Source organism: Sipha flava, unplaced genomic scaffold (genome assembly GCF_003268045.1).
Source record: "Sipha flava isolate LNK unplaced genomic scaffold, YSA_version1 120_pilon_pilon, whole genome shotgun sequence".
NCBI lineage: Eukaryota > Metazoa > Arthropoda > Insecta > Hemiptera > Aphididae > Sipha > Sipha flava.
In genome coordinates, this window is record NW_020271746.1 from 453,956 (window position 1) to 479,671 (window position 25,716).

General features: G+C 28.6%; 3 protein-coding genes across 3 annotated transcripts; 1 reads left to right on the top strand and 2 right to left on the bottom strand.

Moving 5' to 3' along the window:
- Positions 1 to 292: 292 nt before the first annotated feature.
- LOC112693935 (zinc finger FYVE domain-containing protein 1-like) lies at positions 293 to 5,649 on the bottom strand. Its single transcript, XM_025569211.1, has 12 exons — positions 5,427 to 5,649; positions 5,022 to 5,268; positions 4,423 to 4,707; positions 4,012 to 4,240; positions 3,741 to 3,952; positions 3,504 to 3,670; positions 3,182 to 3,310; positions 2,913 to 3,030; positions 1,174 to 1,344; positions 854 to 1,019; positions 655 to 783; positions 293 to 589 (listed from the first exon to the last, which is right to left on the bottom strand). The coding sequence occupies exons 2-12, from the start codon at positions 5,253 to 5,255 to the stop codon at positions 363 to 365; spliced, it is 2,067 nt and encodes a 688-aa protein (XP_025424996.1). The 5' UTR covers positions 5,256 to 5,268; positions 5,427 to 5,649; the 3' UTR covers positions 293 to 362.
- A 232-nt stretch (positions 5,650 to 5,881) lies between these two features.
- Positions 5,882 to 8,322, top strand: LOC112693936 (nucleolar protein of 40 kDa-like). Its single transcript, XM_025569212.1, has 6 exons — positions 5,882 to 6,042; positions 7,210 to 7,365; positions 7,431 to 7,513; positions 7,581 to 7,710; positions 7,884 to 8,085; positions 8,163 to 8,322. Coding segments are annotated over exons 1-6 (609 nt in total). The 5' UTR covers positions 5,882 to 6,006; the 3' UTR covers positions 8,165 to 8,322.
- A 4,838-nt stretch (positions 8,323 to 13,160) lies between these two features.
- Positions 13,161 to 21,659, bottom strand: LOC112693945. The gene is made up of 3 exons (XM_025569225.1): positions 21,471 to 21,659; positions 19,071 to 19,220; positions 13,161 to 15,223 (listed from the first exon to the last, which is right to left on the bottom strand). Exons 1-3 carry the CDS (start codon positions 21,483 to 21,485, stop codon positions 14,222 to 14,224), a joined length of 1,167 nt encoding a protein of 388 aa, XP_025425010.1. The 5' UTR covers positions 21,486 to 21,659; the 3' UTR covers positions 13,161 to 14,221.
- Positions 21,660 to 25,716: the final 4,057 nt, after the last annotated feature.

Below are 25,716 nucleotides of genomic sequence, written 5' to 3' on the forward strand. Positions count from 1 at the left end.
AAGTATTTAATCAAATAAAACAAATAATAATATGAGATAATTAATACAAAATTTTTATAATGGAGCTATCATAATAATTAATATAACTAATAGAACCACCAAGAAATCAAGGAAACCACTTAGGACTAGCTTAAATAATACCTATCACAGTAATTTGTATATTTATTTTTGGCAATAATAAAAAAAAATGAGAAAATTTTATAATAAATTCTCAAAGAATAATAACAATAACCCAAATGGCAATCAATTTATCAAGTTGTCAATAGGTTGTAACTATTCAGTATGGAATACCTTTCAGGATATTTATACTTTTTAATTATATAATGGTTATAAAAATCAGTGAAATAAAGTATTTTCATGTATTATGCGTCTTGATTTGAACACAAATCACACACTCGAACAGGGTTTGGCCAGCCTCTGTGTGGAACTGGTTTTCGATGGCTAGAACAACTAGAGCAAACTCCATGGCCACAACCACGACAATGGTGCAATATTAATGTTGATCCAAATTCTGTTTTACATATAAAACAATCCAATGCTTCACTATCAGGTACCCAATAAGATGGCCTAGCTGTATCTTTAATAAGATCTAAAGTCATGAACAATAAAAAATTACTAGATGATACAAAAAAAAAAAGTTATTATTTTAATTACTTTTTGGATATTCTAAAACTGAAGCAACAGAAGATAATGTTTGAACAACAGCTTCACTAAATTTTCTAGCTCCAACTTCACTTTCGTCTCCCCGACTAGAAGAATCAGAACAGTTACTACTTATGCTTCCTAAAAAATACAAACAAATATATAATATAAAATTATTTTTATTTATCATTCTGATATAAATTATACAAACCAGATCTTTTGTAACAAAAATTGCATACACGGACAGGTGTATTCCATCCTCTTTCTGGAACACACATAGTACGTTTAGAACATTCATCACAAACTCCTTCACCACATGCTCGACAATGGTGTTTAATTGAGGTTGAAGAAAATTGTAATTTACAAACAACACATTCCTGAAAACAAATTAATAACATATATAAAAATGTATTTATACTTAAAAATAAATTTCATTAACATTAGTATTGATAATAATAAAATTCATATAGTTAAATTCATATTATATAAAAATATATATTTATTTTTAACTCTTTTCTTTTTACAATTTACCTTTATTTCAGCATTAGATTTCCAATATTTTGGTGCAAATTGATCGGCAACCCAAGAAGATAATAAACGGGAAGGTTCATAACTTACACTAGCAACTGTTTCAGAAATGTAAGTTACTCCATCTAATACTTTTCTAGCAGGATTCATGCTAGATGATGAAGGTAAATCCATCTAAATAAATAAATATAAATGTTTCACTGCATCATAAAGTAAATCTATAAAAAATCACACTAAAATTTACTTCTTAATTTTTTAAGAACAAAGAAATAGTTAAACATTTTCCAAAATATACAAATTCTTTGAACTACCCAATTAAAAAAAATCATAATTACCTATGTACAAAATATAAAACAAACAATCCAATTTAAAAAACTTCACAGAATATACACCAAAAATATTTTTATAGTATTTTTAATAACAATCGCTGTTTATAAGTAGCCTAAAATTCACTAACTTAACTTTAGTTTAAATTCAGTAAAAGAAGTAGGTCCTCTAAAATAATATATTTTAAATTTGTTACTGAGATTTGCTTTTAGATAAATATTTAATTTTTATGTTTTAAATTTATCATAAATAGTGTAATAAAATAACTATAAGAATAATTAATACATTTTACAAATATTTAACATGTAAAAAAAAAGAAAAAAATTATACAGACTTTATGATTTAAATACAGTTAAGCATTCAACACTTTTCACTGATGTTGGTAGTTAAAAATATATTTTCAAATTCTTTCAATTCCTAGTTTCTACTTATAAAGATTGGAATTGGAAATATATTGGAAATAACAATTTCTTATTTAAAGTTCAATGTAATATATACCATAAGTTCATTATAAAAAAAAAAGGATAAAACTCCAGGTGAATGGAATTACTATTAAAGGTCTTATTAATATGAAGTCAATGTACCGCCATTTTCAAAAAAAATGGTTATGAGTAAAAGAGGTTGAATATGTTAAACTAAAATTGCAAAGATGGTTGAATCAGTGGCATATACAGAAAATATTTTCGGGAGGGGCTACTATGGACAGAGTTAAATTACCACTGCTATCTAAGAATTCCTAACAAAACATAGGAGGTACTTATCTACATTTCATTTACAGAATGTCTCTAAACGATTTAATGTTAGACGCAAATTCTAAAAAAGCATAAAGCACCATTAAAATATAACATATGTTTAAAATAATTTTTAAATTTTTTAAAACATTTTGAGGAGGAGGGGTTGTAGCCCACTAGGCACCCCACCCCTATATACGCCACTGGGTTAAATATTATATATAATACAAAATAAAATTATATAGTAAAACTAAAATGTCTTAATAAGGTAAGTTAAACCCAATAAAATCAAACATTTGTAAGTGCCTTTAAACAGTAAAAACTTCATTAAAATATTTTGAAACTAAAAAATGTAATATTTTGAACTAAATACTTATTATTGTTTACATGTTTTTATGCATTTTTTTTTTTATCTATTTTCTTAATTATTTAGAAAACTGTTGAAATATTTAAAAAAATAACCCCTCAAAAGTACCAACTAATATCAATTTATTATCTCTTAATTTTGAATTAGTGATGAGCATTCTTGGTCGAAAGTGTGGGTAAACACTGACAATAAAATATATCATTAAAACTAATACATTCCTCATTTCACAATTGTATTAGTCATTTTACAAATTAAATTTTTTTGTTGCTCATAAGAATTATTTTAATCAAATTGTATTCAAAAATATGAAATCTTACACCAGGCCAGATATGTTTTGTTTCTGTATAAACTGCAGATTTTTCTGGATCATTATTTCCATACCAGTATTGTTTACTACGATATATTACTCCACATTTTGGACAATCAATGGTATACCTAAATTTCATGATAATTTGTTAATATTATTTAGTAGTAGTTTTTTTTTATGCTTTAAACATTTATAAGAAATTGTCATAAAACTAATAAAAACCAGTAAAACAATAAATCTCTACTTATTTAATATAAATATAATTGGAGGAATATTTACCCGGACAAAGCATATTTAATCCAAGAATTTTGGGTATCGTTAGGGTACTTGTACGTGACAACAACAGGTGTTCCATTATCTGCACAAACTTTACATATATAAACTGAATTTTCAAACTGAGACTGAAACCTATAATACAATATATAAAAATTTATAAATCCAATGAATAAAACAATATTTTAAAAAGATTTTTTTTATATCGATTCTACTGTATTATATTTTTTATTTTTAGTATATAACTTAATTATGAATCAAAATAATGGATGGTATCAAATTGATATAAAATATATATAATCTAAAATATGAATTATATTACAAATACCTGCATTTGGAATTGTTAAAATGGGGAATGTTATCTTTTAAATGACCAACACTATTTGTACACCGTTGTTCACAAGATTGACATATGATAGGACAAGTTAGATGTTGGTCTGGAAAAAGTGGTTCAACTAAAGTCTTAATTTCACCAGTAAATTTGTCATTTAAGGCCTAAAAAAAAACATCATGTATCAACAAAAATTTTAATGTAATTAAATTGGTAAACACTACACTACCTTACCTTTAATGTAAGATAAACAATTTGAGGAGATCTTTGTGGTCGATTACAGTTCCTTGTAATTTCTTCATTAAGTACATCTCTTATTGAATCAAAATCTGTAGGGGGAATGGTAGTTTGAATCCCTACATAACGAAGGGACTCAAATCCATCAACATCAAGCTGCAACTCATGAAACCGATCTCTTATTTGTTCTGAGACATCTTTACCATTATCTTTGAAATACATAAATATCAGTATTTTGTAAAGGTTAAACAATAAATATATAACATACAACATCCTAAAGGTTCAGTATTTCTTGTTTCATGAAATATACATAATGTTGGTCCTTGTAAAGAATCAGCACATTTAATTGGATTTATTGATCTATTACAGACAGTATGTAGGGCTTTTTGAAAATGTTTTATGTAAGACTTAGATGCTGATCCAAGAAAGCTAAACATGTCATCTTGCAATCGTTCACCTTTAACTCTATATATAACTATATCTGATACAGCCAAAACCTAGTAAAAATATTAACTGTATAACTAAAACTACACAAATAGATATATTTTTGATTTTATTATTTGGAGTCTAGGATACTCTGTAAGTTTCACTGGTAATAATAATAGATTTGCATAAAATAATTGAAATTAAAGATTGAACTACTCTAATTTACTATAAATGTTCCTAAACTGATATTTACCTTGAGTAATAGCCTTGTTCTTTGTTTATTATGAACTGCTGATCCTGAAAATCCTTCAGTGTCTAAACAAATAACATTCAAGAATGGGTCATAAGCTGCCCAAACTCCAACTGTACATGCTTTTTGTACAGAAGATGTACGAAATACTTCTGTGCCTCTAAAAAAACATTGGTTCAAAGTGTATGACTTTCCATCTCCTGTATTTCCAAATATTGAAATTACTTTTACAGAATTGTTACTTTTGTATCCCGTGAGGTGTTTAACAAATAATTCAACATTAGATACCTTGAAAAATCATAAATAAATATTAGAGTAAATTATGTTACAGAAAGATCAAATGATCAAATGAGATCAATAATTAACTTAATAAATTTATCTTAAAATTCTTTAAAATTATTAAAAACCTTTAATAAATCAATAACAAAGTATTATTAAATATCTATATATATATATATATAATTTATTTAAAATTAATAAAATAATTAAATATTCCTAATAATAACAATTAAAATATAATTAATTACTTGTTTTAATAACTATTAATAAGCTAGATTATCAGTTAAAATTTTCGCTAAAGTAGGAAAACATTATGACCATACCTTCAGTCTTTCTTTCTCATCAAGAAGTAAAAAGCTATGGCAATGACCATCACCTTCTTCATCACTGTCATTGTAATCAGGAGTTAGTTTTAATGAGGTAAATTGTGATGTAAGTGTAACGTCTGGTAAACTGAAATCACTGTGAGTCGAAATCGTATTAACTGGGGTCATTATAGCAGGTAACTTATGTTGATTCTTTAAACGGCCAGAATGGCCAAACGAGTTGTCATCCATTGACAAGACATCTCTAAAATAATGAAAGTGTAGAAAAAGTATAATTTTATTTATTAATGTGCAATAATATAATTACGCAGTATTTTTAATTATATACGTTCATGGTTACACACATCACGAGTAAAAGTGATTGTGAATATTATTATCATTGAGCAAACGAATAATATTTACCTTACAGATGCATTTTTGGTTGTACACTCATAGTATTTTGTTGGCAATAGTTCCCGCGTAATTTAATAATAATAATAACGCATACATCGATTTTGAACTTGAAACTTAACAATACATAAGTACAGTCATAATGATTTTGTCAAGAGCCAAACTTCGCGCAACAAAGGAATAACAAGACAAATAAAATTAAACAATGAAATATAAATTCTGCGTAAAAAATTATTTTTATCAGTTTATCATGGTCATAAGTTAGTTAGTTATCATTAAACTACAGAAGTTTTCTTATCTATGTAAAGACAATAGAAATGTTGAACCACGGTTGTAAACATTAAGACTTTAATCTATGAGCGCACCATAGACATATAAAAGATCTTTATATCATAGAGTAATAATACTTATATGCTTTTTATGTCTATGGAGCACACTGTAAGGTAGTATAAAACTGTTGGATTATTACTGATAACGTTGTTTACCTATTTTTTTAACTACAGCTCGTTATAACAAATAATGAAAATTTTTAAAAATGTAAACAAATTTAGGTTCTTGATATAAACTTTTTCAACATTTCTACTTCAAAATTATGTCTGTAAATTTAAATGATATATTTATAGGTGAAGTGAGTGTAGATATTTAAATCAAATTTTTTTTCCTAGAATTATCAGTTTTAATGTACCTAATGCTTTACATATATATTACAAAATTATCTTTTGATAGTTTTAATTATAATATTTAACTAATTAACTCAATTGTTTTAAAATTATGCATTCAATCTTTTAAACGTTTCAATCATTTTTACAGCAGTTTTTGTTTTATTTATCTATAATTGCAATTGACAATCTGATTATATAAATACATGTGTATATGTATATTTATATAAATATATGTTTATAATTCTAATAAATATATATAAGAAATATAGAATTTTACTATTTACACTTCGATTTTAGTACATTGTTCATTATTAAATTAAATATAATTCTTCTTTCTTCTTTTTCTGGTTTTCATAACTCTCCAAGATTTTTTGCTGCCATCACCAAATCATTCCATTTATCACGATCCTGCACAATCTCCCTCCAATCCTGTACACCAAGGTCTTCCATATCCTTTTCTACAACATCCTTCCATCTTTTCAGAGGACGACCTTGTGGCCTTTTCCCTTCTAGTTTCTAATTTAGTACTATTTTAGTTACTGTATCAGTATTTCGCCTCATGACATGTCCTATCCACTGTATCCTTTGACTCTTAATGAACCCATTAATTGATACTATTTTTAATTCTTCCTTCAGTTCTTGATTGTACTTCCTACGTCACTAACTTGTCCTTGTGTACCTTACCGGGCTGCATATCTTTCTCCATATTTTATTTTCAAAAGTCTTTAATCGACGTTCTGTTATATTTGTAGTAGTCCATATTTCACAACCATATGTTAGTATTTGTCTTATGATTGATGTATAAAGTCTTATTTTTGTTCGTTTTGAAAATAATTTAGACTTAAAAAACTTTAACAAAGCGAAAAATGCTCTCTCTGCTTTGTTAAATGTGTGCATTTATATGTAGCCCTATTCGTTTTGCTGCGTGTTCTAATTCTTCAGTAGCTTTCACTGTATCATCCAATGAGTCTCCTATGATGTTAAGATTGTCTGCAAAACCTAGTACTTTTATATGATATTCATCAACGTTTATTCCTCTTGCTTCGTTTTACAAAACTCTTACTTCTTTTCTTTAAATTAAATATAATTAGAAATTAAAAATATATATATTATATTTTGTATAATATTTTTAGGTTGCATCTGTCCAAAACTATGGGGCATTCATTAGAATACCAGGAAATAAGCAACAGGGTTTGGTACACCGTACTCAACTGTCTAGAGTATCTGTAGATGATGCCACAGAAGTTTTATCTAAAGGAGACAAAATCTGGGCAAAAGTTATTGGAACTGTAAACATATTTATATTATGTATAAAGTACAATTTTTTTTAAATAACTTAAACAATATTTTGTAGGATGATGGAAAAATTTCTTTGTCTATGAAATTAGTCGATCAAGGTAATGGTAGAGATTTAGATCCTAATGGTGTTCAGATGTTGTGAGTTAGAAGATGGAAGTTACTAAATTTAATACTTAAAACTATAATATTTAATTTAAATTTTTAGCCAAGATGAACAAAGAAGAAAATCTCAACCTAATATTAAGGGCAAAAGAACAATCCAATTAGATGCTGTGTATAATACCAAGTGTGTTAGATGTGGAACTGGTGGACATTTAGCTAAAGACTGTTTTAAAGTATGATATGCTGTTCACATATTTAATTTACATTTACATTTTCATTTTTAAATGCTTTAAAATATATTCTTACTATTTTTACTGAGAATAATAAAGATTTTAACTATAAATAACATTTACTATAATAATAATAATAATTTAATATATATATATATTTACATGCATACATTTAGGGAACATCTGGAAAAGTATATGAACTTTTACCAGAAGAGGATGAGATTAATATTGCTCCTGTTCAATCAAAATCTGATGTTCTAGTTAAAAATGATACTTTATCAATAAAAAGTAGTACAAAAAAGAAAAAAAAGAAAAAGTCTAGTGAGTCAAAAAAAAAAAAAAGAAAGAAAAAGACATTTATCAACTTCTTCATCCAATGTAATTTTTTTAAACTATAAGTGTAATTGATAGCTAAAAATTAATTAAATTAATTAATTAAATAACATTGATTTTAGAGTTCCAGTTCAGACAAAAGTTCAAAAACAAAATCAAAGAAACACAAGAAAAAAAAAAGAATATAATTTTTTACTTTATATTTGCAATATAATTAGTGAATAGTTATTTAAGATTGTATTCTGTGAAGTCAAGTTTAATAAATTAATAAGTCATTTTTAAGATTTTGCATTTTTACTATATTTGATACATATTATTATACTAGCTGAACCCGTGCACTTCATTGCCCATTAAAAATCTGACCTCTTATATATTTCAAACTGTGTGTTAAATTCGTTACCTACCTGTATATTTATATATATATATATATATATATATATATATATATATATATATATAAATAGATAGCTGAACTTTGTTTCTTCACACTACAAATTGGGCGTTTGGTAGTCTGAAGATCCAAAGGTAATTTGAAAGTGGATTGTGCTGTCTTGCCATTTTATAATAATGTTGCTGCTATCCCAGAAGAAGCGACTGCTAATGAAATTATTCTCTGTGCACGTAACTTTGCAAGCAAGAGATTCAGCATGAAGATCTTGCCAGTTCCACCAGGAGCATCAAGAAAAAATAATTCTCCAATATCTTGCAATATGCTTTGGAAAATAGTATTATAAACAACTTACTGATCGTTTGTTAACTTCGGCTCATTCTCTTGATTGTAATTTGGAAGTATATCATATTCATAAGAAGTTTCTGCAATATAAGCCCTATCTTTAAGAAAATTATTATCATTATCATCAGTTCGTAAAGGTTATTCTATGTTAAAATCAGACAGCTTATTTCCGGATATTTTCAGATCATTTTCTATTAATATTAAAGTTTTATTCAAAATATATGGAGTGACACCTAAATCGCGATTTCCAGAACGACGCCTTTCTTGCTGCAAAATATCTAATGACATATTATGTTTGTGATTTTCCCACAGTTCTGTTAAATTAGTAATGTGGCAAAATGCTATCGGTAACAATTTATTAGTAATAAAATTATTAGTAACAAAAAGTTCTCTTAGATTCGACACGGATTGAAATAAAGCAGCATCTTCGAGAGTAAAATTCCAATGACTTTCATCGTGTAACAGACCAAGCGCTTGGCAAGCTCTTTGAAATGTAGGGTGGATTACGTCATCAACAGCTTTTAAATCTAAAAATTAAGTTGGTCCACGGACGTAATGGAAAAGCATACGTAAATAATAACACTCAACATTACTTGGGTGAACAGTGTATACTCGACCGAGCACATTGGATTTATTGACTCCAGAGTATTGTACAATTGGCTCTCCTTGTTTTCTTCTATTGAAACGATTATTAGTAAAAGTATAGTAAGATGGAATTTTAATATAAAGATTTAAGATGGTAAAATCACTCGCTGGCCGATTTGATCTGGGTTTCCGTCAGCTTGCATCGCACCTTGAAGGTCAGTGTAAATTTCAGTTCATAATCTAGTTTGATTTGCTCTTAGATATTGAAACAGTTCAGATTCAATTTTCGCATACATAAGCATTATTATTATATTATATTATTATTAGCATCATAAGCATAACCGTCGGCCGTCGGACACGCTGGAGGCATAGGCGTGCGCACAGGGCGTGCCGGGCGTGCCCAGGCACGCCCTGTGATTTTTCATGGGCCGAAGCGCCCTATGCCTCTGATCTACCTAAATTACAAAATTCAATTTTAAAGAGAATTTGAAAAAAATTTTAAAATTCACTATGTGCACTCTGTAGATGAAGATTGTATATATTATTGTATATAGACATATTTTGGCTAAACATTTTGGCATAAATATTCTTAGGCCCGGATAAGACTAGCGTTTTATCGGCGAAACCGCAACCCTTTGTGATCGTTTCAAACCGATTTCCGACGGTTCGGAGAATCGGTTCAGTCTGGTCGCGATAACGCGGTTTATATGTTATTTATAGATGTTGCGGTTGTTAAGCATATGGTTATAGTTTGATCATAAATGTATATATAATAAACTAATATAATATAGTAAAGATATATAAAAAGATATATAAGATATATAAAGATATCTTGTTATCGGAATTATTAAATATGAGTCAATATGGTATACATGTTAACATTTCAATAAATTTAAAAAATAAATATAAGAACTTACGTAGGGTTTTCCATTTATAATGACATAATAATTCTAAACTCATGTATCTCAATCAGCGAGTAATCTACCCGTTTAGTGGTGTACATCATATTAATATGTTATTTTTATTTACTCGGGTACACGTACTGTGGATTGACGCAAGATTTAATTACTGAACTGAAACTTATGAAAAATTATCAAAATGCTATGCAACTAAATGGTGCTACTATTGAATCTGTTTATGAATGGATTGATTGGTTGAAAACTTCTGGAAATTCCACTGTATATACTTGTGTTTTTAAAACTTTAAAAATGTTTACAATCATACCTGTAACCAGTTGTACATGTGAATGCGTTTTTTCAAAATTAACTGTTGTAAAAAACAAATTACGCAGTACAATGGGTCAAGAACGTTTGGAGTCATTATTACTACTTTTTACGGAACAAGAAATGATATCAAAGGTAGATTTAAATGCAGTAATAGATGAGTTCAATAGTATGGGTAATAGACAAATGTCTCTCTAAGTACATAAAATACTTAAATAACTTCTATTTATGTCATTCATAATTATTATATTCGTTATCCTTTATTTTAATTAACTTGTACCTGTATGATATAAAGTATTGAAAAAAAAAACTTTAAACTATATTATATTATAATTTATAATTATTATTATTATTATTACTATTATTATATTATAAACTATGTAAGATAATATAGGATGTGTGTTGATATTAAATAGGTATATATAATTTAGATGTGTTGTATTTATAAAATGGTTGACTAAAGGGCTGATGATAATATATAGGCACTACCGGCTTTTAGAGTCTGTACACGCCTATGACTGGAGGGTCAGGGAGGATCGAATTGTAGTGATTGTGGAAACCCAGAATGCTTGCCATGTTACCAAGTCTAAGTAATAGGCCATTATTTATAATAATTGATAACTCCTTTGTTTATTAATTTAGAGAATCGATCAAATTCCATAAATCTTCTCCGAAATGAGCTCTTCTATTTAAAAAAAAAATCATAACGATCGGTTCAGTAGTTTAATTAGTAATTTAATTGGTAACATGGTAATTTTATAAGCAGAATAATCGTAGAAACTCGAAAATATGTAATTAAAAATAATAGAGATTACTAGGTACTGTAATATTATACAGTGTATGATGATACCACCCACAACCTAAATTCGTGTCATATATTGTTTGTATTTATAATTAATAAATGTAATCTTATTTTTGCAAGGCCATAATTGTTGCTCTTCTAATGGTCCTACCTTTTTTAATTTTTTTTTTTTTACGCATTTAAGCTGATAGCCGGGTGGAGGACCATATTGGTTTTACCTAGTAAAATATTCTGGCGCCGCTATTGGATCTAAGTATCGTGTATATGGGAGTATAGGAAATTGTTTGGAGATAAGTTTGATTATGGAATAATATTACCGAGTATAATGATGCGTTATTTAAATTGATGACGGAACTTTATTATGAGTTCTAGAAACACATAAAGCATAGTATGAAATTAAGTTTTTCAATATCTTATTTGCACTTAATATGAAAATAGATCTGCTGATGTATTCAACTGTTCAATAGTTAAATTTATTCTATTGACGAATAAATTAACATAATTAAATTTTTCTTTTAACACCATGCTGCGAATAAAATAATACTGTTGATTACGTTTATTGTGTCCGTAAAAATATATAATCCCACAAACAAATCATCATAATAATTGAAATTGGACATAGTATTATTACATTAGGAATTCCGACGACACTATTAAGAAGTAACAGCAGTAATTATTGTCATATTGGGAACGGCACAGTAAAATATTTAATGTGATTAGAGGTATAACATGGTTGGGGGTGACCTTGTTAAAAACGAAACACCTATAGGGAAGGTAGATGAACTTTTAGAAATATTTCGGCTATAGATCATAGTATTATAGTTACAAGTTACTAGATTATACGCAAATGATTTTTAAGATATTACTCAAGTATATAGATTTTATCTATGGCTTTAGTAATTCTTTGGGTACACATAATACAAACTATCAACTATTAAAAACATTGACCACGGTGATTTGCGTGAACTATGATGAACTAATTATAAGGACTTCAATAATACGAGGGTTGGTGATTTAAAGTTACTGGAGAGTCAATTTTAAAAATTTATAATTTTAGCAGACCACAGCATAATAAATACTATATGGTACACGTAAAATATATTATTCATACATACGTATATACTTCATATTATGAAAATATCCCTAATTTTATTTTTATTCCACGCATTTAATTCCTAATTGATTAAATCATTATTATGAAATAATAATAATATTATTATAAAATATTTAAAGATAATAATAATATAAGATATAAAATAATATTATAATAATATGTATAGATAAGAATGTTATAGACAATAATGGAAAAGTTTAAATTCGTATCGAATTTAAGTGTTCGACCTAAATGGTAGTATGCATGTGAGTAACATAAAGTTACATATTATAATTTATTATTATTACCATTTTATAATATTTAAAAATTTAAATTGCATCTGAATTTTAAAAACTCTTAAGAAAATGAGCTCGGTGACCGATGAGGATTTTATATTGCATCTGGAAGCCACAAAATAAAATCTGGCTGAAAGAATAGGGTTGAAATAGGTATTAAATATTGTGCATACAAAACAAAACTTATTACATAATATCCATTATATGTATTTAAAATAAAACAGTAAAAATAATAAAAAAAAAAAATCACAATTATCCTGTAACAAACCTAAAAGTATTTTAGTAAACATTTATATGTACATAATAATATATTATATATGTATTCGAAATCTAAAACATATATTATTTAAATAATAAAATTAAAAACAATATCGTAAGAACAATAGTACAACAGAACCATACCAATGTACATACTATGATATATTATAGTACGAAACCGTAGTGTTAATAATAATATTATAAGAGTATATGTGAAAAAAATTGTATTAAACAAGAATGAATTTATTGCAAAAAAAAAAAAACGTCGTCGTATGTAATAATATTTATTGTACAGAAACCAATAATAGAAAACGAAAGGTATTGATCTGTAACAAGTCTGATAATTTTGTCACTGTTTTACTGGAGTAATAAAAGTATAGAGACGATTGAAAACTTTACGTATACACACGTTACACAGTATCGTAACAACCGCGAAACCACAACGGTTATTTTTTCGCATCTCTTAACGGAAACCGACTTCTAATTATCTTAAATAATCGTTGCGGCAAAATCGCATCGTTCGAGGTCGTGTACTACACGATTTAGTGCGGATAACTTTTAACTAGTTGTACGCATCGACCCGCGGTCGAGTCTAATCTAACTTTAATGAAAACAACCGAATGGCTACGTATGTACGGATATACGCGAAACATCTATAAAAAAAAAAAAAAAAAATTAAAAAAAAACGAGGTTTATACGCGGGTTTGGGACAACCGATCGAATTTCCGAAGAACTTTACGGTATTCGTGAAGCGCGGTGAACAGATCGGAGGAGATCGAACTAGAAAAAACGTTAATCGAAAACGAACGCCAGAGTACCGTCACCCACATAGGCGCAACTAGGGGGGGGGCGCAATAGGGTTTTTAGCACCTCTGAGTTCAAATGTGGCACTCCTGTTTTTATTTCAGATCTATATAATCAATAGTAATTGCAGTTAAATACCGTATTATTTTATTTTCAACAATTTCAGCACCCCCAATATTTGAGTTCTAGTCGCGTCCGACGGCGTTCGACCGATTTTTTCTCGGATCGAACGGAACGGACGCGCCGCGTTTGACAAACGGTGCGTGTATACGTGTATGCATGCGTACGGTATGAAATGTTATTTTTTTTTTAAATTATTATTATTTTTTTTTTTTTTTATTCAACCACTCGTCGACTCGAGATCGGACACGCGCGCGCTTACAGACACTACTTGGACTGATCACCGTCGTCCTCGTAGGAACCGTGGGCGGCCGCGTTTCCTCGGTAATCAGGTTCAAAATACTTCCTCAGGTACTCGGGCCGTTCGGCGGACACGCCTCGGGCCGGGACAGCGGCCGGGAACTGAAAACCGTCCAGGTCGACGCGATGCGAGCGCAGGTGATCGTCGTCCCCGAGCGCCGTCCACTCGTCGAAGACGTTCTCCCGCGACGCGGCCGGGAACTGCAGCTGCGAGGGGTAGTATTGTTCCGGCGACGCGCTGCCGTAGTCGCCGTGCGCGGTGGGCAGTCCGCCGGCGAACAGCGGTTGCGGACCGGGTTCGAAGTCCACGGTCTCCGGACCGGCCGCTACCGGTTGGTAGTGCGGCTCCTGCACCGCCGGCACCGCGGGACGCTCGTAGTGGTCGCTGTGACCGGACGGCGGCGGTTGCTGGTAATGGTTGTGCGCGGGCACCAGCGGCGGTTCGTAGTGGTCGTAAGCGGACGGCGGCGGTGGCTGCTGCTGGTGCTGGTTCTGCTGCTGCAGGTAATAGTGATTGTCGAAGTTGTGCGGCGGTTCGTAGTGGCCGTCGTACGTGGGCTGCGGCGGCGGTCCGTAGTGGTCGCCGGCCGGCTGCTGCTGATAATGATGACCGTTATCGTTGCCGTAGACGGGCGCGAACGTCAGCTGTTGATGATCGTAGTGGTCGCCGCCGTGGTAGTTGGGCGCGTAGCTGCCGCCGCCGTCGCCTTGTTGGTGGTGCAGGCCGGCCGCGGCGTTCATGTGATACGTCACCGAGTTCGGGTGGTGCGAATGGCCCATCTTCTTGACGGTCGCCTGGAAACCGTTTTTCGAGTCGGCCGTATACTCGACCAACCGGATCGAACCGTCCGGCTCCATCAGACTGTAGTAGCCCCGGACCGTGTCGCCGTCGCGCTCCTCGTACTGCTTCTTTATGTCGCCCGTTTGCGGGTCGTGGACGCCGTACTCGAACCGATAAGCCGGATACGACTGTGCGGACAATACAAAATATAGTAGTAGAAGTACACATAATCGCACAAACGTGCGGAACACCGGACGCGTTGCTCATCGGAATTCCGTCGCTTTCCCGGATTATAACGTACTACGCGCACCCGCAGGCGTGCGCAGACCTGAATTCCGGGGAGGGGGGGGGAGCCGACTATACTTATGGGCCCTGTTTCGACAAAATGTGTAGGCATATTCGATTCAAATATAACGTACAGATAATCGAATAAACGTAACTTTAATTCTTTTATTTTATATCGTGGTACGTTTAGTTTTAGCGACACCAGTAAAATAATGGGCCCGTTACCCTTAGACGTCAATTTCAGGGCCCCATCTGCAACATTTCGCGGGGTTCCCGGGCACACCAGATACCCCTATGCCCCCACGCCGGTACCCGACGCCTATGCGTGCTCCACACAGGGTGTGACGTATACTAGTTAATTTTTTCAATAGATTTTAACGGGGGATTTTAATGTTTTTTTTCCCCCATATATTTCGATGTAATAATAACTATATATAGAACTATGTATAGAATTATGATTTTTAATTAAAAAAAAAAGTGTCACGTTCTTTGTTGCGGGCTACTGATTTCATAAATCACACACTCGCGACGACCGATATTAAACGTCTACAGCGAGAGCTACGGGTACCTACTCGTTCCGAAAATGTAATACAGGAAAAATTATAAAATGTATGGCGTGTGTGCGCCAAAAAAAAAAAAACAACGAAAACGTAATCAATAATTGATTGAAAAAATTAGCGTGCGGCACTTTAAATCGATCACTCGGTAAATAAAAACGGACAACAATAATTTATATACAACAATTGTATTTGCGTGTCTACGGCAAATTAGAACGTACGAAATGTGACGACGGTGTGACTGAGCAAATCGCGTCAAGTGGAACGCGCGCTAATTCAATAACCTCATGTCCTAATGGCTAATATTATTATGCATTATTATTAATATACCCATGCGCGCGCGTATGTAGACGTGTATGGTTTATTGTGCTGCAAACGCATTGTTGTTATTCGTATTATCTTTTTATCTTTCATACAAACATACACACACGCACAACCAACAGCTACAGGACGTTGTTTTACTGCGGTACGTTTCGAGTGTAGGCACACGTCACGATATTAGTTTTATAACTCCTACGTAAGAATTTTTCTACAACTTTGCTCTTCAAAAGTCTAAGCCCTGGAGTACACTGGGTAAACACTTAATACCGCTGTTCGATTGAGTTATTGCACATCAGTGTTATAGGATCGATCAACATTTTTAAGCGTCGATATATTTTGTGTTTAACGAATCGCCAATGTACCTTCAGATAAACGGAGTTATTGTCATTCCCAACAACGATTTTACACAAACAGCTTCGGTAGAAGTATGTGTTTATAGAAAGCTATAATTTTATTTTGAAAGCACGGTTAAACGGACGGATCGACCATAACGACGTCGTAGAACGACCGAAAACGTTTTAACAAACTATGCAATCCATAGATTTTGCAGAATTCCATATTACGATTGTGTGTTACAAAATGTGTGTAACTGAATAACGCATATTAATGTATCGAAAAAAACGACCGTTGGTAATAATTCAACGTTGTTACAAACGGTTTTTCGTATGAAAATATTTTACGTGCTATTGGTGCAATACATATTTATCCGCGCGCAACGGTTATTGTGGTACGACGGATGCCTATACGAACGTACGCTACAACATTACACGTCCGTTTGAATATTATTATCGTATTATACGCCGGATTACGCGCTACAACGTCTAGAGGGGCTTAAACGGGTTATAATTATTTATTTATTTGGTGATAACCATAACCGTTAATGTATAAGCGACACCCGTACGCACGCGATAAAACGCGCTTAGGAATTAATAATAAATAATAAGTAAACGGATACACACGTTCGTAGGGCAACAAAAGATTTATAGCTAAACGTTAACAATATAATTTAACGTACGGTATTATTGTACGTACACACATATCGATTCCGTTTTACTTTTTACAATACGCCCACGAGTTCGGACGGTAGTCAAGTAAATTGTTTAAAATTTTAATAATACCTATACAGGTACGGTAATGATACATTAATGGTTCAACTTGACGATTATTTTTTCGATACGCGAAAATTATACAGCGGTCTTTGCAAAATGTTGAAACAGCACTGATTTCACGCTCTTTCAACTACCACTACAAGTTCGCTTCGAATAATTGAATTTTTCTTTCCGAAAGATTTTATCCATATTTAATTTTTTTTTTTTCAGATATTTTTATTCACGTGAAATTAAATTACTAATACTGTCATGACGTCCATCACAGTTAATCGATCCGGATTTTTGTTAGGTATCGGTTGCCACGGACCATACAAGTGGTTAATATGAATACTAATCATTGTAATAAGTAAGAAATGTTTACATTCGATTTATTAGCTTTCTACCGCTTTCAATCGTCAATTTGACGAAATGCCTTAATGTTTTTTTTTTAGGCGTCTCATAAACTATTTGGTGGTTCCGTTATGTACCCGATAGTTTCGATTTACCCATTGATTTGAATACTCCACGTATTATTTTATTTCGGAATTTTTTCATGAAACTCAACGGTGTTTTATACGTATAGTCTAATTTACCACGTGAAAAAGTTCATTGCGCATGTTTAACGATAAAAAGCTGGCGATATTACAGTTATTATTATCGCAGTAAAGGCAATACCGGATTAAGCTCCTAAAAATGCTATACAAAGTTGCTCACTACGCTCGCAGAAAGATACATTTTCTTAACTAATTCAAAAATTATCAATCGCGTTATAAAATTATAAAATTAATAGGTATATACAATTTATGTACATAAAACTACTAATTTTATTATGATAAAAAATTTGTATCGGCTTAAAATTGTGCTCCTTTCACTTGGGTACTAGAGAGGGCCTCGGGGTTATCGCCCAGGATAGACCCCTCCTTAATCCGACCTTGAGTAAAGGCTTTTCTGACATATACAACGGTCCAGTAATAATGAAAAATAAGATATATGATGTAGTTTAGATTTTTATGTAGGATTTATAATAAAGCATTTTTTTTTTTTTTTTTTATTATTACACATTCGTAACTACATAAGATTAAAAATATTTCTCACTCTCCTCTAGGATCGTTACAAATATTCGGTTTTCTTGTTCTCATTGGATAATTTATTTTAATTGGTCTCAATTTGTATTTTCTGCTGTTTTATTATGATTTATTATATATTATGAAAACAATTGTTGTACAAATTTAATATCAACTAAATTATCGATTTGAGAACTAGTAAATTATTTACTTTATCAAAATTTAAACAATATCAATGATTTCTTTCTTTAAAAAAAAAAAAAATTGATTTGGGACTTATTTATAATATGATAATTGATAAAAACTCAAGAATGTCAAAAGCCAATTTCTTTGTAACTATATTTTTCTTACAAGTGAAGAGGTTTTAATTATAAATCAGTTAAATGAATTGACCTTTTAAATGTCAGTAATTTATAAGTTAAATCAAACATTTTAATAAAAAATCTTTAATTTCATTTTTTTTCTTAGTTTTTTTTTTTTTTAAATTAACGAAGGTTAAAAAAAATGATTTACTTACATTGGTAGGTAATTATCGGAATACTATAATTGGTAAAGCTTGAATTCATGATTCAATAAAAAAATAAAAAATAAAAATGAAAAGTGCAATTATTTTTTTTAATGATTACTTTTTGATACAGCGAACTTTTAATAAACTATCAATAAAATTAAAAAAAAACATTAAATTATGATCAATAGTTAATTTTTTTTGTTCACACTTACATTATGTTTATCGTGGTTATATTCTGGTGCATAATAATCTCTTTTTGACACCTTCTTATCTTTTCCATCAGTATTATGGCCATGTTTAGGGGTTTCTACTTTTTCTGATAAACATGTTTGTACAAATAGTCCAAAAATAAACAATAATATCTGAAATAAATAATTAGCCAATAAATTATTTACTTAGTACATATTTAATTAATAAAACTCGTGCGTACAAAAAATATTGCAAAATAGTTGTTGCCGATAATCCAATTAATATTATGCGTTTAATAATATGTGGAGTAAATTGAAAATATTTGATTTAATTTTTTTATTTATAACAATAATTTAATCAACCCGTACCATTTTTACGTTCATGGAAATCAAAAAGAAATATTTAGATAATAGTTATAGTTAAGGTCAATGATGGTCAATTATAGATTAATAACAGTTCCGCTAAGTTTGTTTTAAAATTTAAATCATCTATATATTTTAAAACCATATCTGATCTAATAACTCTGAATATTATAAATAACCTTGTTTTCCATAAATTTAAACCATGAATTCTCAAAGCCACTAATGTTTAATTTTGGTTAAGTTCAGAAACCTATAGTAATTTCAGTTGTGTAATATAATAGTTACACATATAGTCATCACATGTCTACAGTTAACCGAGTGTAATATTTTAAACAAACAGAACCGAAACTAAAATACTAAAAACTTAACTTAATATTTTGAATAAAAATTATTATTAATTTGGTTTACCAATTTTTATTTTAGAACAATAAAAAAAATTATAAATTATTGTACAGGTGCCAACTTGTATTTAAGTACTTGTAACTTAAATATAAAAAGATATATGAAATATTATGCACACTTAAACTTATAAATATATTTTCTCTTGATATTATGTCTAAATGATTATATAATTTTTTAATAAATTAACTCAATCCCTCATTTAATTTATTCTTAAAATAAAAAGTTCAGCAACTTCAATAAAAATATAAAAATAGTTTATACCTTAACTATTAATATAAATTCTGTAATCATTTTAAATTATAATTTTACGTTTATTGAACAATATATTTTGTATATTTTGTAATTTTAATTGAAATATTTTTCTTAAAAGTTCATTACTATATAGTAAATATTTAATTAATCAAGAAATAAATTCATGTGATCATACTTTACGTTATTTTCTTTCAACATAATAAAATCGTAAACGACCTAAATGTTATAATCGGCAGATTTTAAAAATTTCATTGTGATGGATAAATTTTTAAAACTTGTTTATTTAAATTGAACTTATTTTGTGAAATATATTTTTTTTTTAAAACTTTGGAACAGTGTAACATAGTTATGTTTTGAATATTTGAAGAAAATTGAATATATTTTTTAAGGTAGGTTCTATTTTTTTTTTTTATACCTATTGAAAAACATTTCTAAATTAGGTATCTTAAATGTTTATGAAATATATTAGTTTTAAACATATTTAGTCATCAATTAATACATTTAAAGTATTAGATTGGACGAATTAGAATTAGACGAATCATTAAATTAGTAAAAATTTAATTAACCCACTTATTAGGCAACATACAAATCTACTTTATTATTTGAAGTATTTCACAAACTCTAGTGTATCGAATTAATACATCAACAAATGTGGTCCTAAAACAATCATTAGGTACGTAGTATGTAAGGTTATTTAATGTGCAATACTATCTAAATGTAAATGATAAATATTTAGTTACAGTTACCCTTAAAATTGATTTGTTACCCATTATAACAGGATTCATTACTTATGTTATATGATATACTGTAAATCATGTAAGTTTAAAGAAACTCTCATGATTTACAGTATATAATTAATGTTTAAGGAAATTCATTCACAATTTACATACACATGTTTCCATTTTATTTGGTATAGGTAATAGTGAATATTTTATTGTTTTAATTTTAGATAGTTGGATTCTCATTATACGGATTATACTTATTGATTTTGGATTAATTATATGTATAGGTTTGTCAGAATTTAGAATAATTTTTGTGAAGTCGTAATTTTTTTTATCAATTGATCAAAATAAGCTTATAATTGTATACACTTACACAAAAAAAAAACTAACGAGTAATTATAGTACTTATAATAACTTGATTACTATTATGGTATAACAAAAAGTTTAATGAATAAATATATTATAGTATCAAGCTCTAAATATTAGAGGAATAAATCGTTCTTATTTTAATTAAGAGTATAATTCAATATAACTTATATTTATTACTAAATTAGTATCCACAAAATATTTATATTTAGTTCGTTTAATGGTTATTCTTTTTTTATATTAAAATGTATGTTTTACTTTGTACATTTTTTCATATTTTAGCATTTACTAGTATAGCTGATTAATAAATTATACTAACCTTTGGGTCCCTCATCTCTTTACGCTTCTACTAGAAATAATAAAAAAAAACTTCAAGAATTTATAACATCTTAAAAGAACTTGGTTATTATTTATAATGATATTTTTTAATTAAATAACCATCTATCACACAAAACAGAAGCACATGTGAAAACAAAAAGTGACAAAAATAGTAAATTTCAAAATAAATGTCCAATCACCTCCATGCGACTATTCATGCCGTTATTTCCCGCCGACACTAATATATAGTTCTCCTTCTCAACTCGTTGTTATGTCCTTGCTCCTACCATAACTTAGTACCCGACCAACAATGAGACGAAGGAGTAAGAAACTATGCAAAAACGATGACCCGTTCTGATGTACTCTTAGCACCCGATTCTTAGCACTCGATCGGTTGAATGCTCTGTTGACGGGTCAGAACCATGTGCCATCAAGGTTGTTAAATCACGTGAACGATATATTTCGTATTCTTTCAATACAATGTATAAGGGGAAATGTTATAGATAGGTAACCGATATTAAATATGAATATAATGGACTTTAATCTTATCGAGATATGTAGGACACTTAACCCCTTTAAAATGTTTAAATCTAATTGCTTAAGGCATTCAAAATGAAACATCTTACACGTATTCCAATCGTAGTCGGAACTGAATGAATAGATTTCCAATCGTAGTCGGAACTGAATGAATAGATTGATCACTATTGTTAAAATAAAACGAACAATTATAAGACATATAATAATTTTAAGTATAGCATTACACAAAAACTCAAAAACAATTAACTAAGCTGTATTTCATATATTAAATTAAAATTATTTATGAAAACATAAGTGCCTCAATACTACAGGGTCAATATATATATATATATATATAATATGAATAATTGATATATACCAAATAATTAGTAGTTTAAATCAAAATTTAATGTCATATGATACACGGTTATTTTTTGATTGAATCATAAAAGAAATTTTCATTTATTTGGTTTAAAATAAAATACGACACACCACAGACGCAATCACTTATATAATTTATTTTATAATACTAAAAAAAACGTATTGAAATGTGTGACAGTATTTTGTGTTTATATTAAATATAACTACTAAGATATTTTGTTAATAATAAATTGAACGAATTATTGTGAAGCTTAATGTTCCTGCTGAGTATATTGTTATTTATATTATTATTTACTTAATAATTATAGTTATATAATAAATAGTTAAGTTAAAAGAAAATATAAAATACTGTGTTCTGTTTTGAGAGTTTCGTTATAATAGTTATTCATTATTGTATGTTAAGTCTTAAGTGTCGTTTATGGTAACTCTTTCAACAATTCTATCATGTTATTTTTGGACATTTTTAACATCTTATAACATAGATTTTTATTTTATTTAATAGCAAAAAAACATTATATGTTGAATAAAATGAATAATTCAAATATAAAATAAAATATTTATGACTATAAATATTAAAACGGTTTGTTTAAATTAATATAATTGCTAATAATATTAAAAATTGGTCTCTTAAACAGTCAAACCATAATAATACTTTTTTTAATTATCAATGTAAGTTTGAGGTCTCATTAATAAATATTAAGTTTTATAACAATTATTCTAAAAATGAGAAAAAAAGCTTGATCTTGTTTCGGGTTTGTTCAACAGTATTAGTACTTTTAAACCCTATATTTTTTCTATTGTTTTGTTTTTTCTCATTTATTTTTTATCATTATGTTCGTATACAATTGATTTAAATTGAAAATTTCTTATTTTTTTAAAAAATGAATTATGCATGTGCATTGGAGATTAATTAAAATGTAATCGTTCCGTCATCAATTTCGTTAAAGTATAACTATAAGTTTAGTAGAAATTAATTAATTAGTTCTAATAATATTTATTAATGAATATTTGGCAATTTCCAGAAGCTTAACTTAAAAAGTACTCTGTTGAACATTTAAGTACCCTGCAGATTTCTAATGTCTTTGTATGTCTTTTAATGACATAATACGAGGCGTACTTATAACATCAAGGTAATATCGCTTTCCGGATCAACGCATCTGAAGGTCGATTGAATGACCGAATAAGTCTTGCTTCTGGAAAAATAAATAAACACATTGCGAAAACATAGAGTCCGCTTTCTCGAGATTTTAATGTCATCTGTTAACCTCAGTAAATCACGAACCATTATGGAAAAATATAAACATAGTTATATCTCCTAACTGTTATTATTTTAGAATATAATCGTTCTAATGGATTAATAACTATTAAAAATTTAAAGATTGTTTAATGAGTAATTGATCACAGTAAAATATTTTTTTCCTAATACTTATAAGATATTAATAATTATTAATTAATAATTTTTTTAACTTAGAGTTTACTGTCACAATACTTTTTTTAGAAAACATAAAGTGAATTAATTTTTTTTATTAACTGTTATATTTATATACATATAGAACTTAGATACTTTAATGACTTATGTAAACAATTTATATAGTAATTATTATTGGTAAATGATATCGTCATAATTTTAATGAAACCTTTAACATACATACATGAAGTCTATTGAAGCCTAACATGAAGCTTAAAAGTTTAAAATAATTATTGTGTAATATTATACTGTAAAAAAAAATATTATACTAAAACGTTATCCATAAAATAGTTGTATTAATAAGTCTAACCAAAAAAGTATTTTTATCCTAGAATTATTTTGTTTTAGATTTATATTTAAATATTATATTAAATTGATTTATACCTAAAGAAGTATTAATCGCCAATTCTTTTAAACTATAGTTAAGTTAGTTATAGTTAGATTAAAGTTATCTATAAAAATTAAACACGTAATACTTTATATATAATAGTTAGTAAGAGTTTAATACAATATGTACAATATTTGTATAAATTTATTAAAAATGTTTGAGCTTTCATGCAAAATATTAAAATAATTAACGTTAGGTTCACAATGACTATTATATATCATAAATTTTTTAGTTTTTTTTATTTAAAGAATATTTTAATTTTATGTTAGATATAGTACAACAAGGAAAAGTGATAAAATCATTAATTTGAACATACAAATACTGATACTAAGTAGAAGTCTTTAAAAACATTAACAATACATATATATATTTAACTAAATATGAAAGCGATAATATACCATCATATCTGAAAAATAATTTTAAGTAAACGTCAGGTACAGATAATCGATGATTATGATGTGAAACCACGTGTTCGCTTTCCTGGATAATTCAGCGAGCTATTGTTAAAAATAAATAAATGCGGAATTCACGTACATTTTTAAATATCTGAAATCAATATTTACCGTTATTTAATTATATATAATTTCTTTTCTGTTATTCTAAAAATCGATTTAATTTTAGCTTAGTTATTTTACATTTTATTTATTTATCTTATTTATTTGAATAAACGTCCGTAAGACTCAAGTACAGCAAAATAGTACAACTTATCTAATTTACACAATACATAGGATATTATTATCTAATACAACGGAAAAATGCGTACATAATTAATGGAACTTTATATTAAATATAAGTATAAATATAATATATATATACTAAAATTAGAATTATAAAAATAAAGAATATTAAACATTGTATATAAAAATAAAAAATAAAAAAAAAGGCTTAAGGATACAAATTATTAATATTGAACAAATCAAAGTCTGGTATACCATTATATACTCTAGCCATACGATCAAGAGGATTATTATACCCATCTTATTATGTTATTATTCTGAAATGTTGATGCAGATTTACTAACCAACAAGATCTTAGAAAAAAAATCGTAAATAGTTGTCGAAAAAATAACCAATTTTTAACTAAACATATTTAATACAGGTATATACTTAAATTAACACATATATTCACGTAAATAACTAACGTTTTATTCACTTTTGTAGTTTTTATTAAAACACGAAATGAATTATTTAGGTAGAACTTTTTTAAATATTTAAAGAAAAATTTAATACTAAAATATCATTGTATTTAATATAAATATAATTATGTAAATTAATTTGCTGAAAATTATTTTTTCGAATTCTATGATTTTGTTGCTTTCCATAAATATTTAAAAATAAAAATAATAGAGATTTATAATTAATAGCAGTATATTCTATCTGGATTTTTTAATTTTTGGATAAAATTTTGGTAATTCAAAAAGGCTATTTTATTTTTGTTATTAACTTGCCCACAAGGAATAAATTGTTGTTAGACCAATAATTTTATTTAATTACT

Coding starts and splice junctions, on each gene's coding strand:
- LOC112693935 (XM_025569211.1), bottom strand. CDS start 5,255: ATGGATGACAACTCGTTTGGCCATTCTGGCCGTTTAAAGAATCAACAT. Junction 3,031..3,181: donor ATTAAATATGCTTTGTCCGG/GTAAATATTCCT, acceptor CATGAAATTTAG/GTATACCATTGATTGTCCAA. Junction 1,020..1,173: donor AATCTAATGCTGAAATAAAG/GTAAATTGTAAA, acceptor ATTTGTTTTCAG/GAATGTGTTGTTTGTAAATT.
- LOC112693936 (XM_025569212.1), top strand. CDS start 6,007: ATGTCTGTAAATTTAAATGATATATTTATAGGTGAA. Junction 7,366..7,430: donor GGGCAAAAGTTATTGGAACT/GTAAACATATTT, acceptor AATATTTTGTAG/GATGATGGAAAAATTTCTTT. Junction 7,711..7,883: donor TAGCTAAAGACTGTTTTAAA/GTATGATATGCT, acceptor GCATACATTTAG/GGAACATCTGGAAAAGTATA.
- LOC112693945 (XM_025569225.1), bottom strand. Junction 15,224..19,070: donor ATAACCACGATAAACATAAT/GTAAGTGTGAAC, acceptor TTGTCCGCACAG/TCGTATCCGGCTTATCGGTT.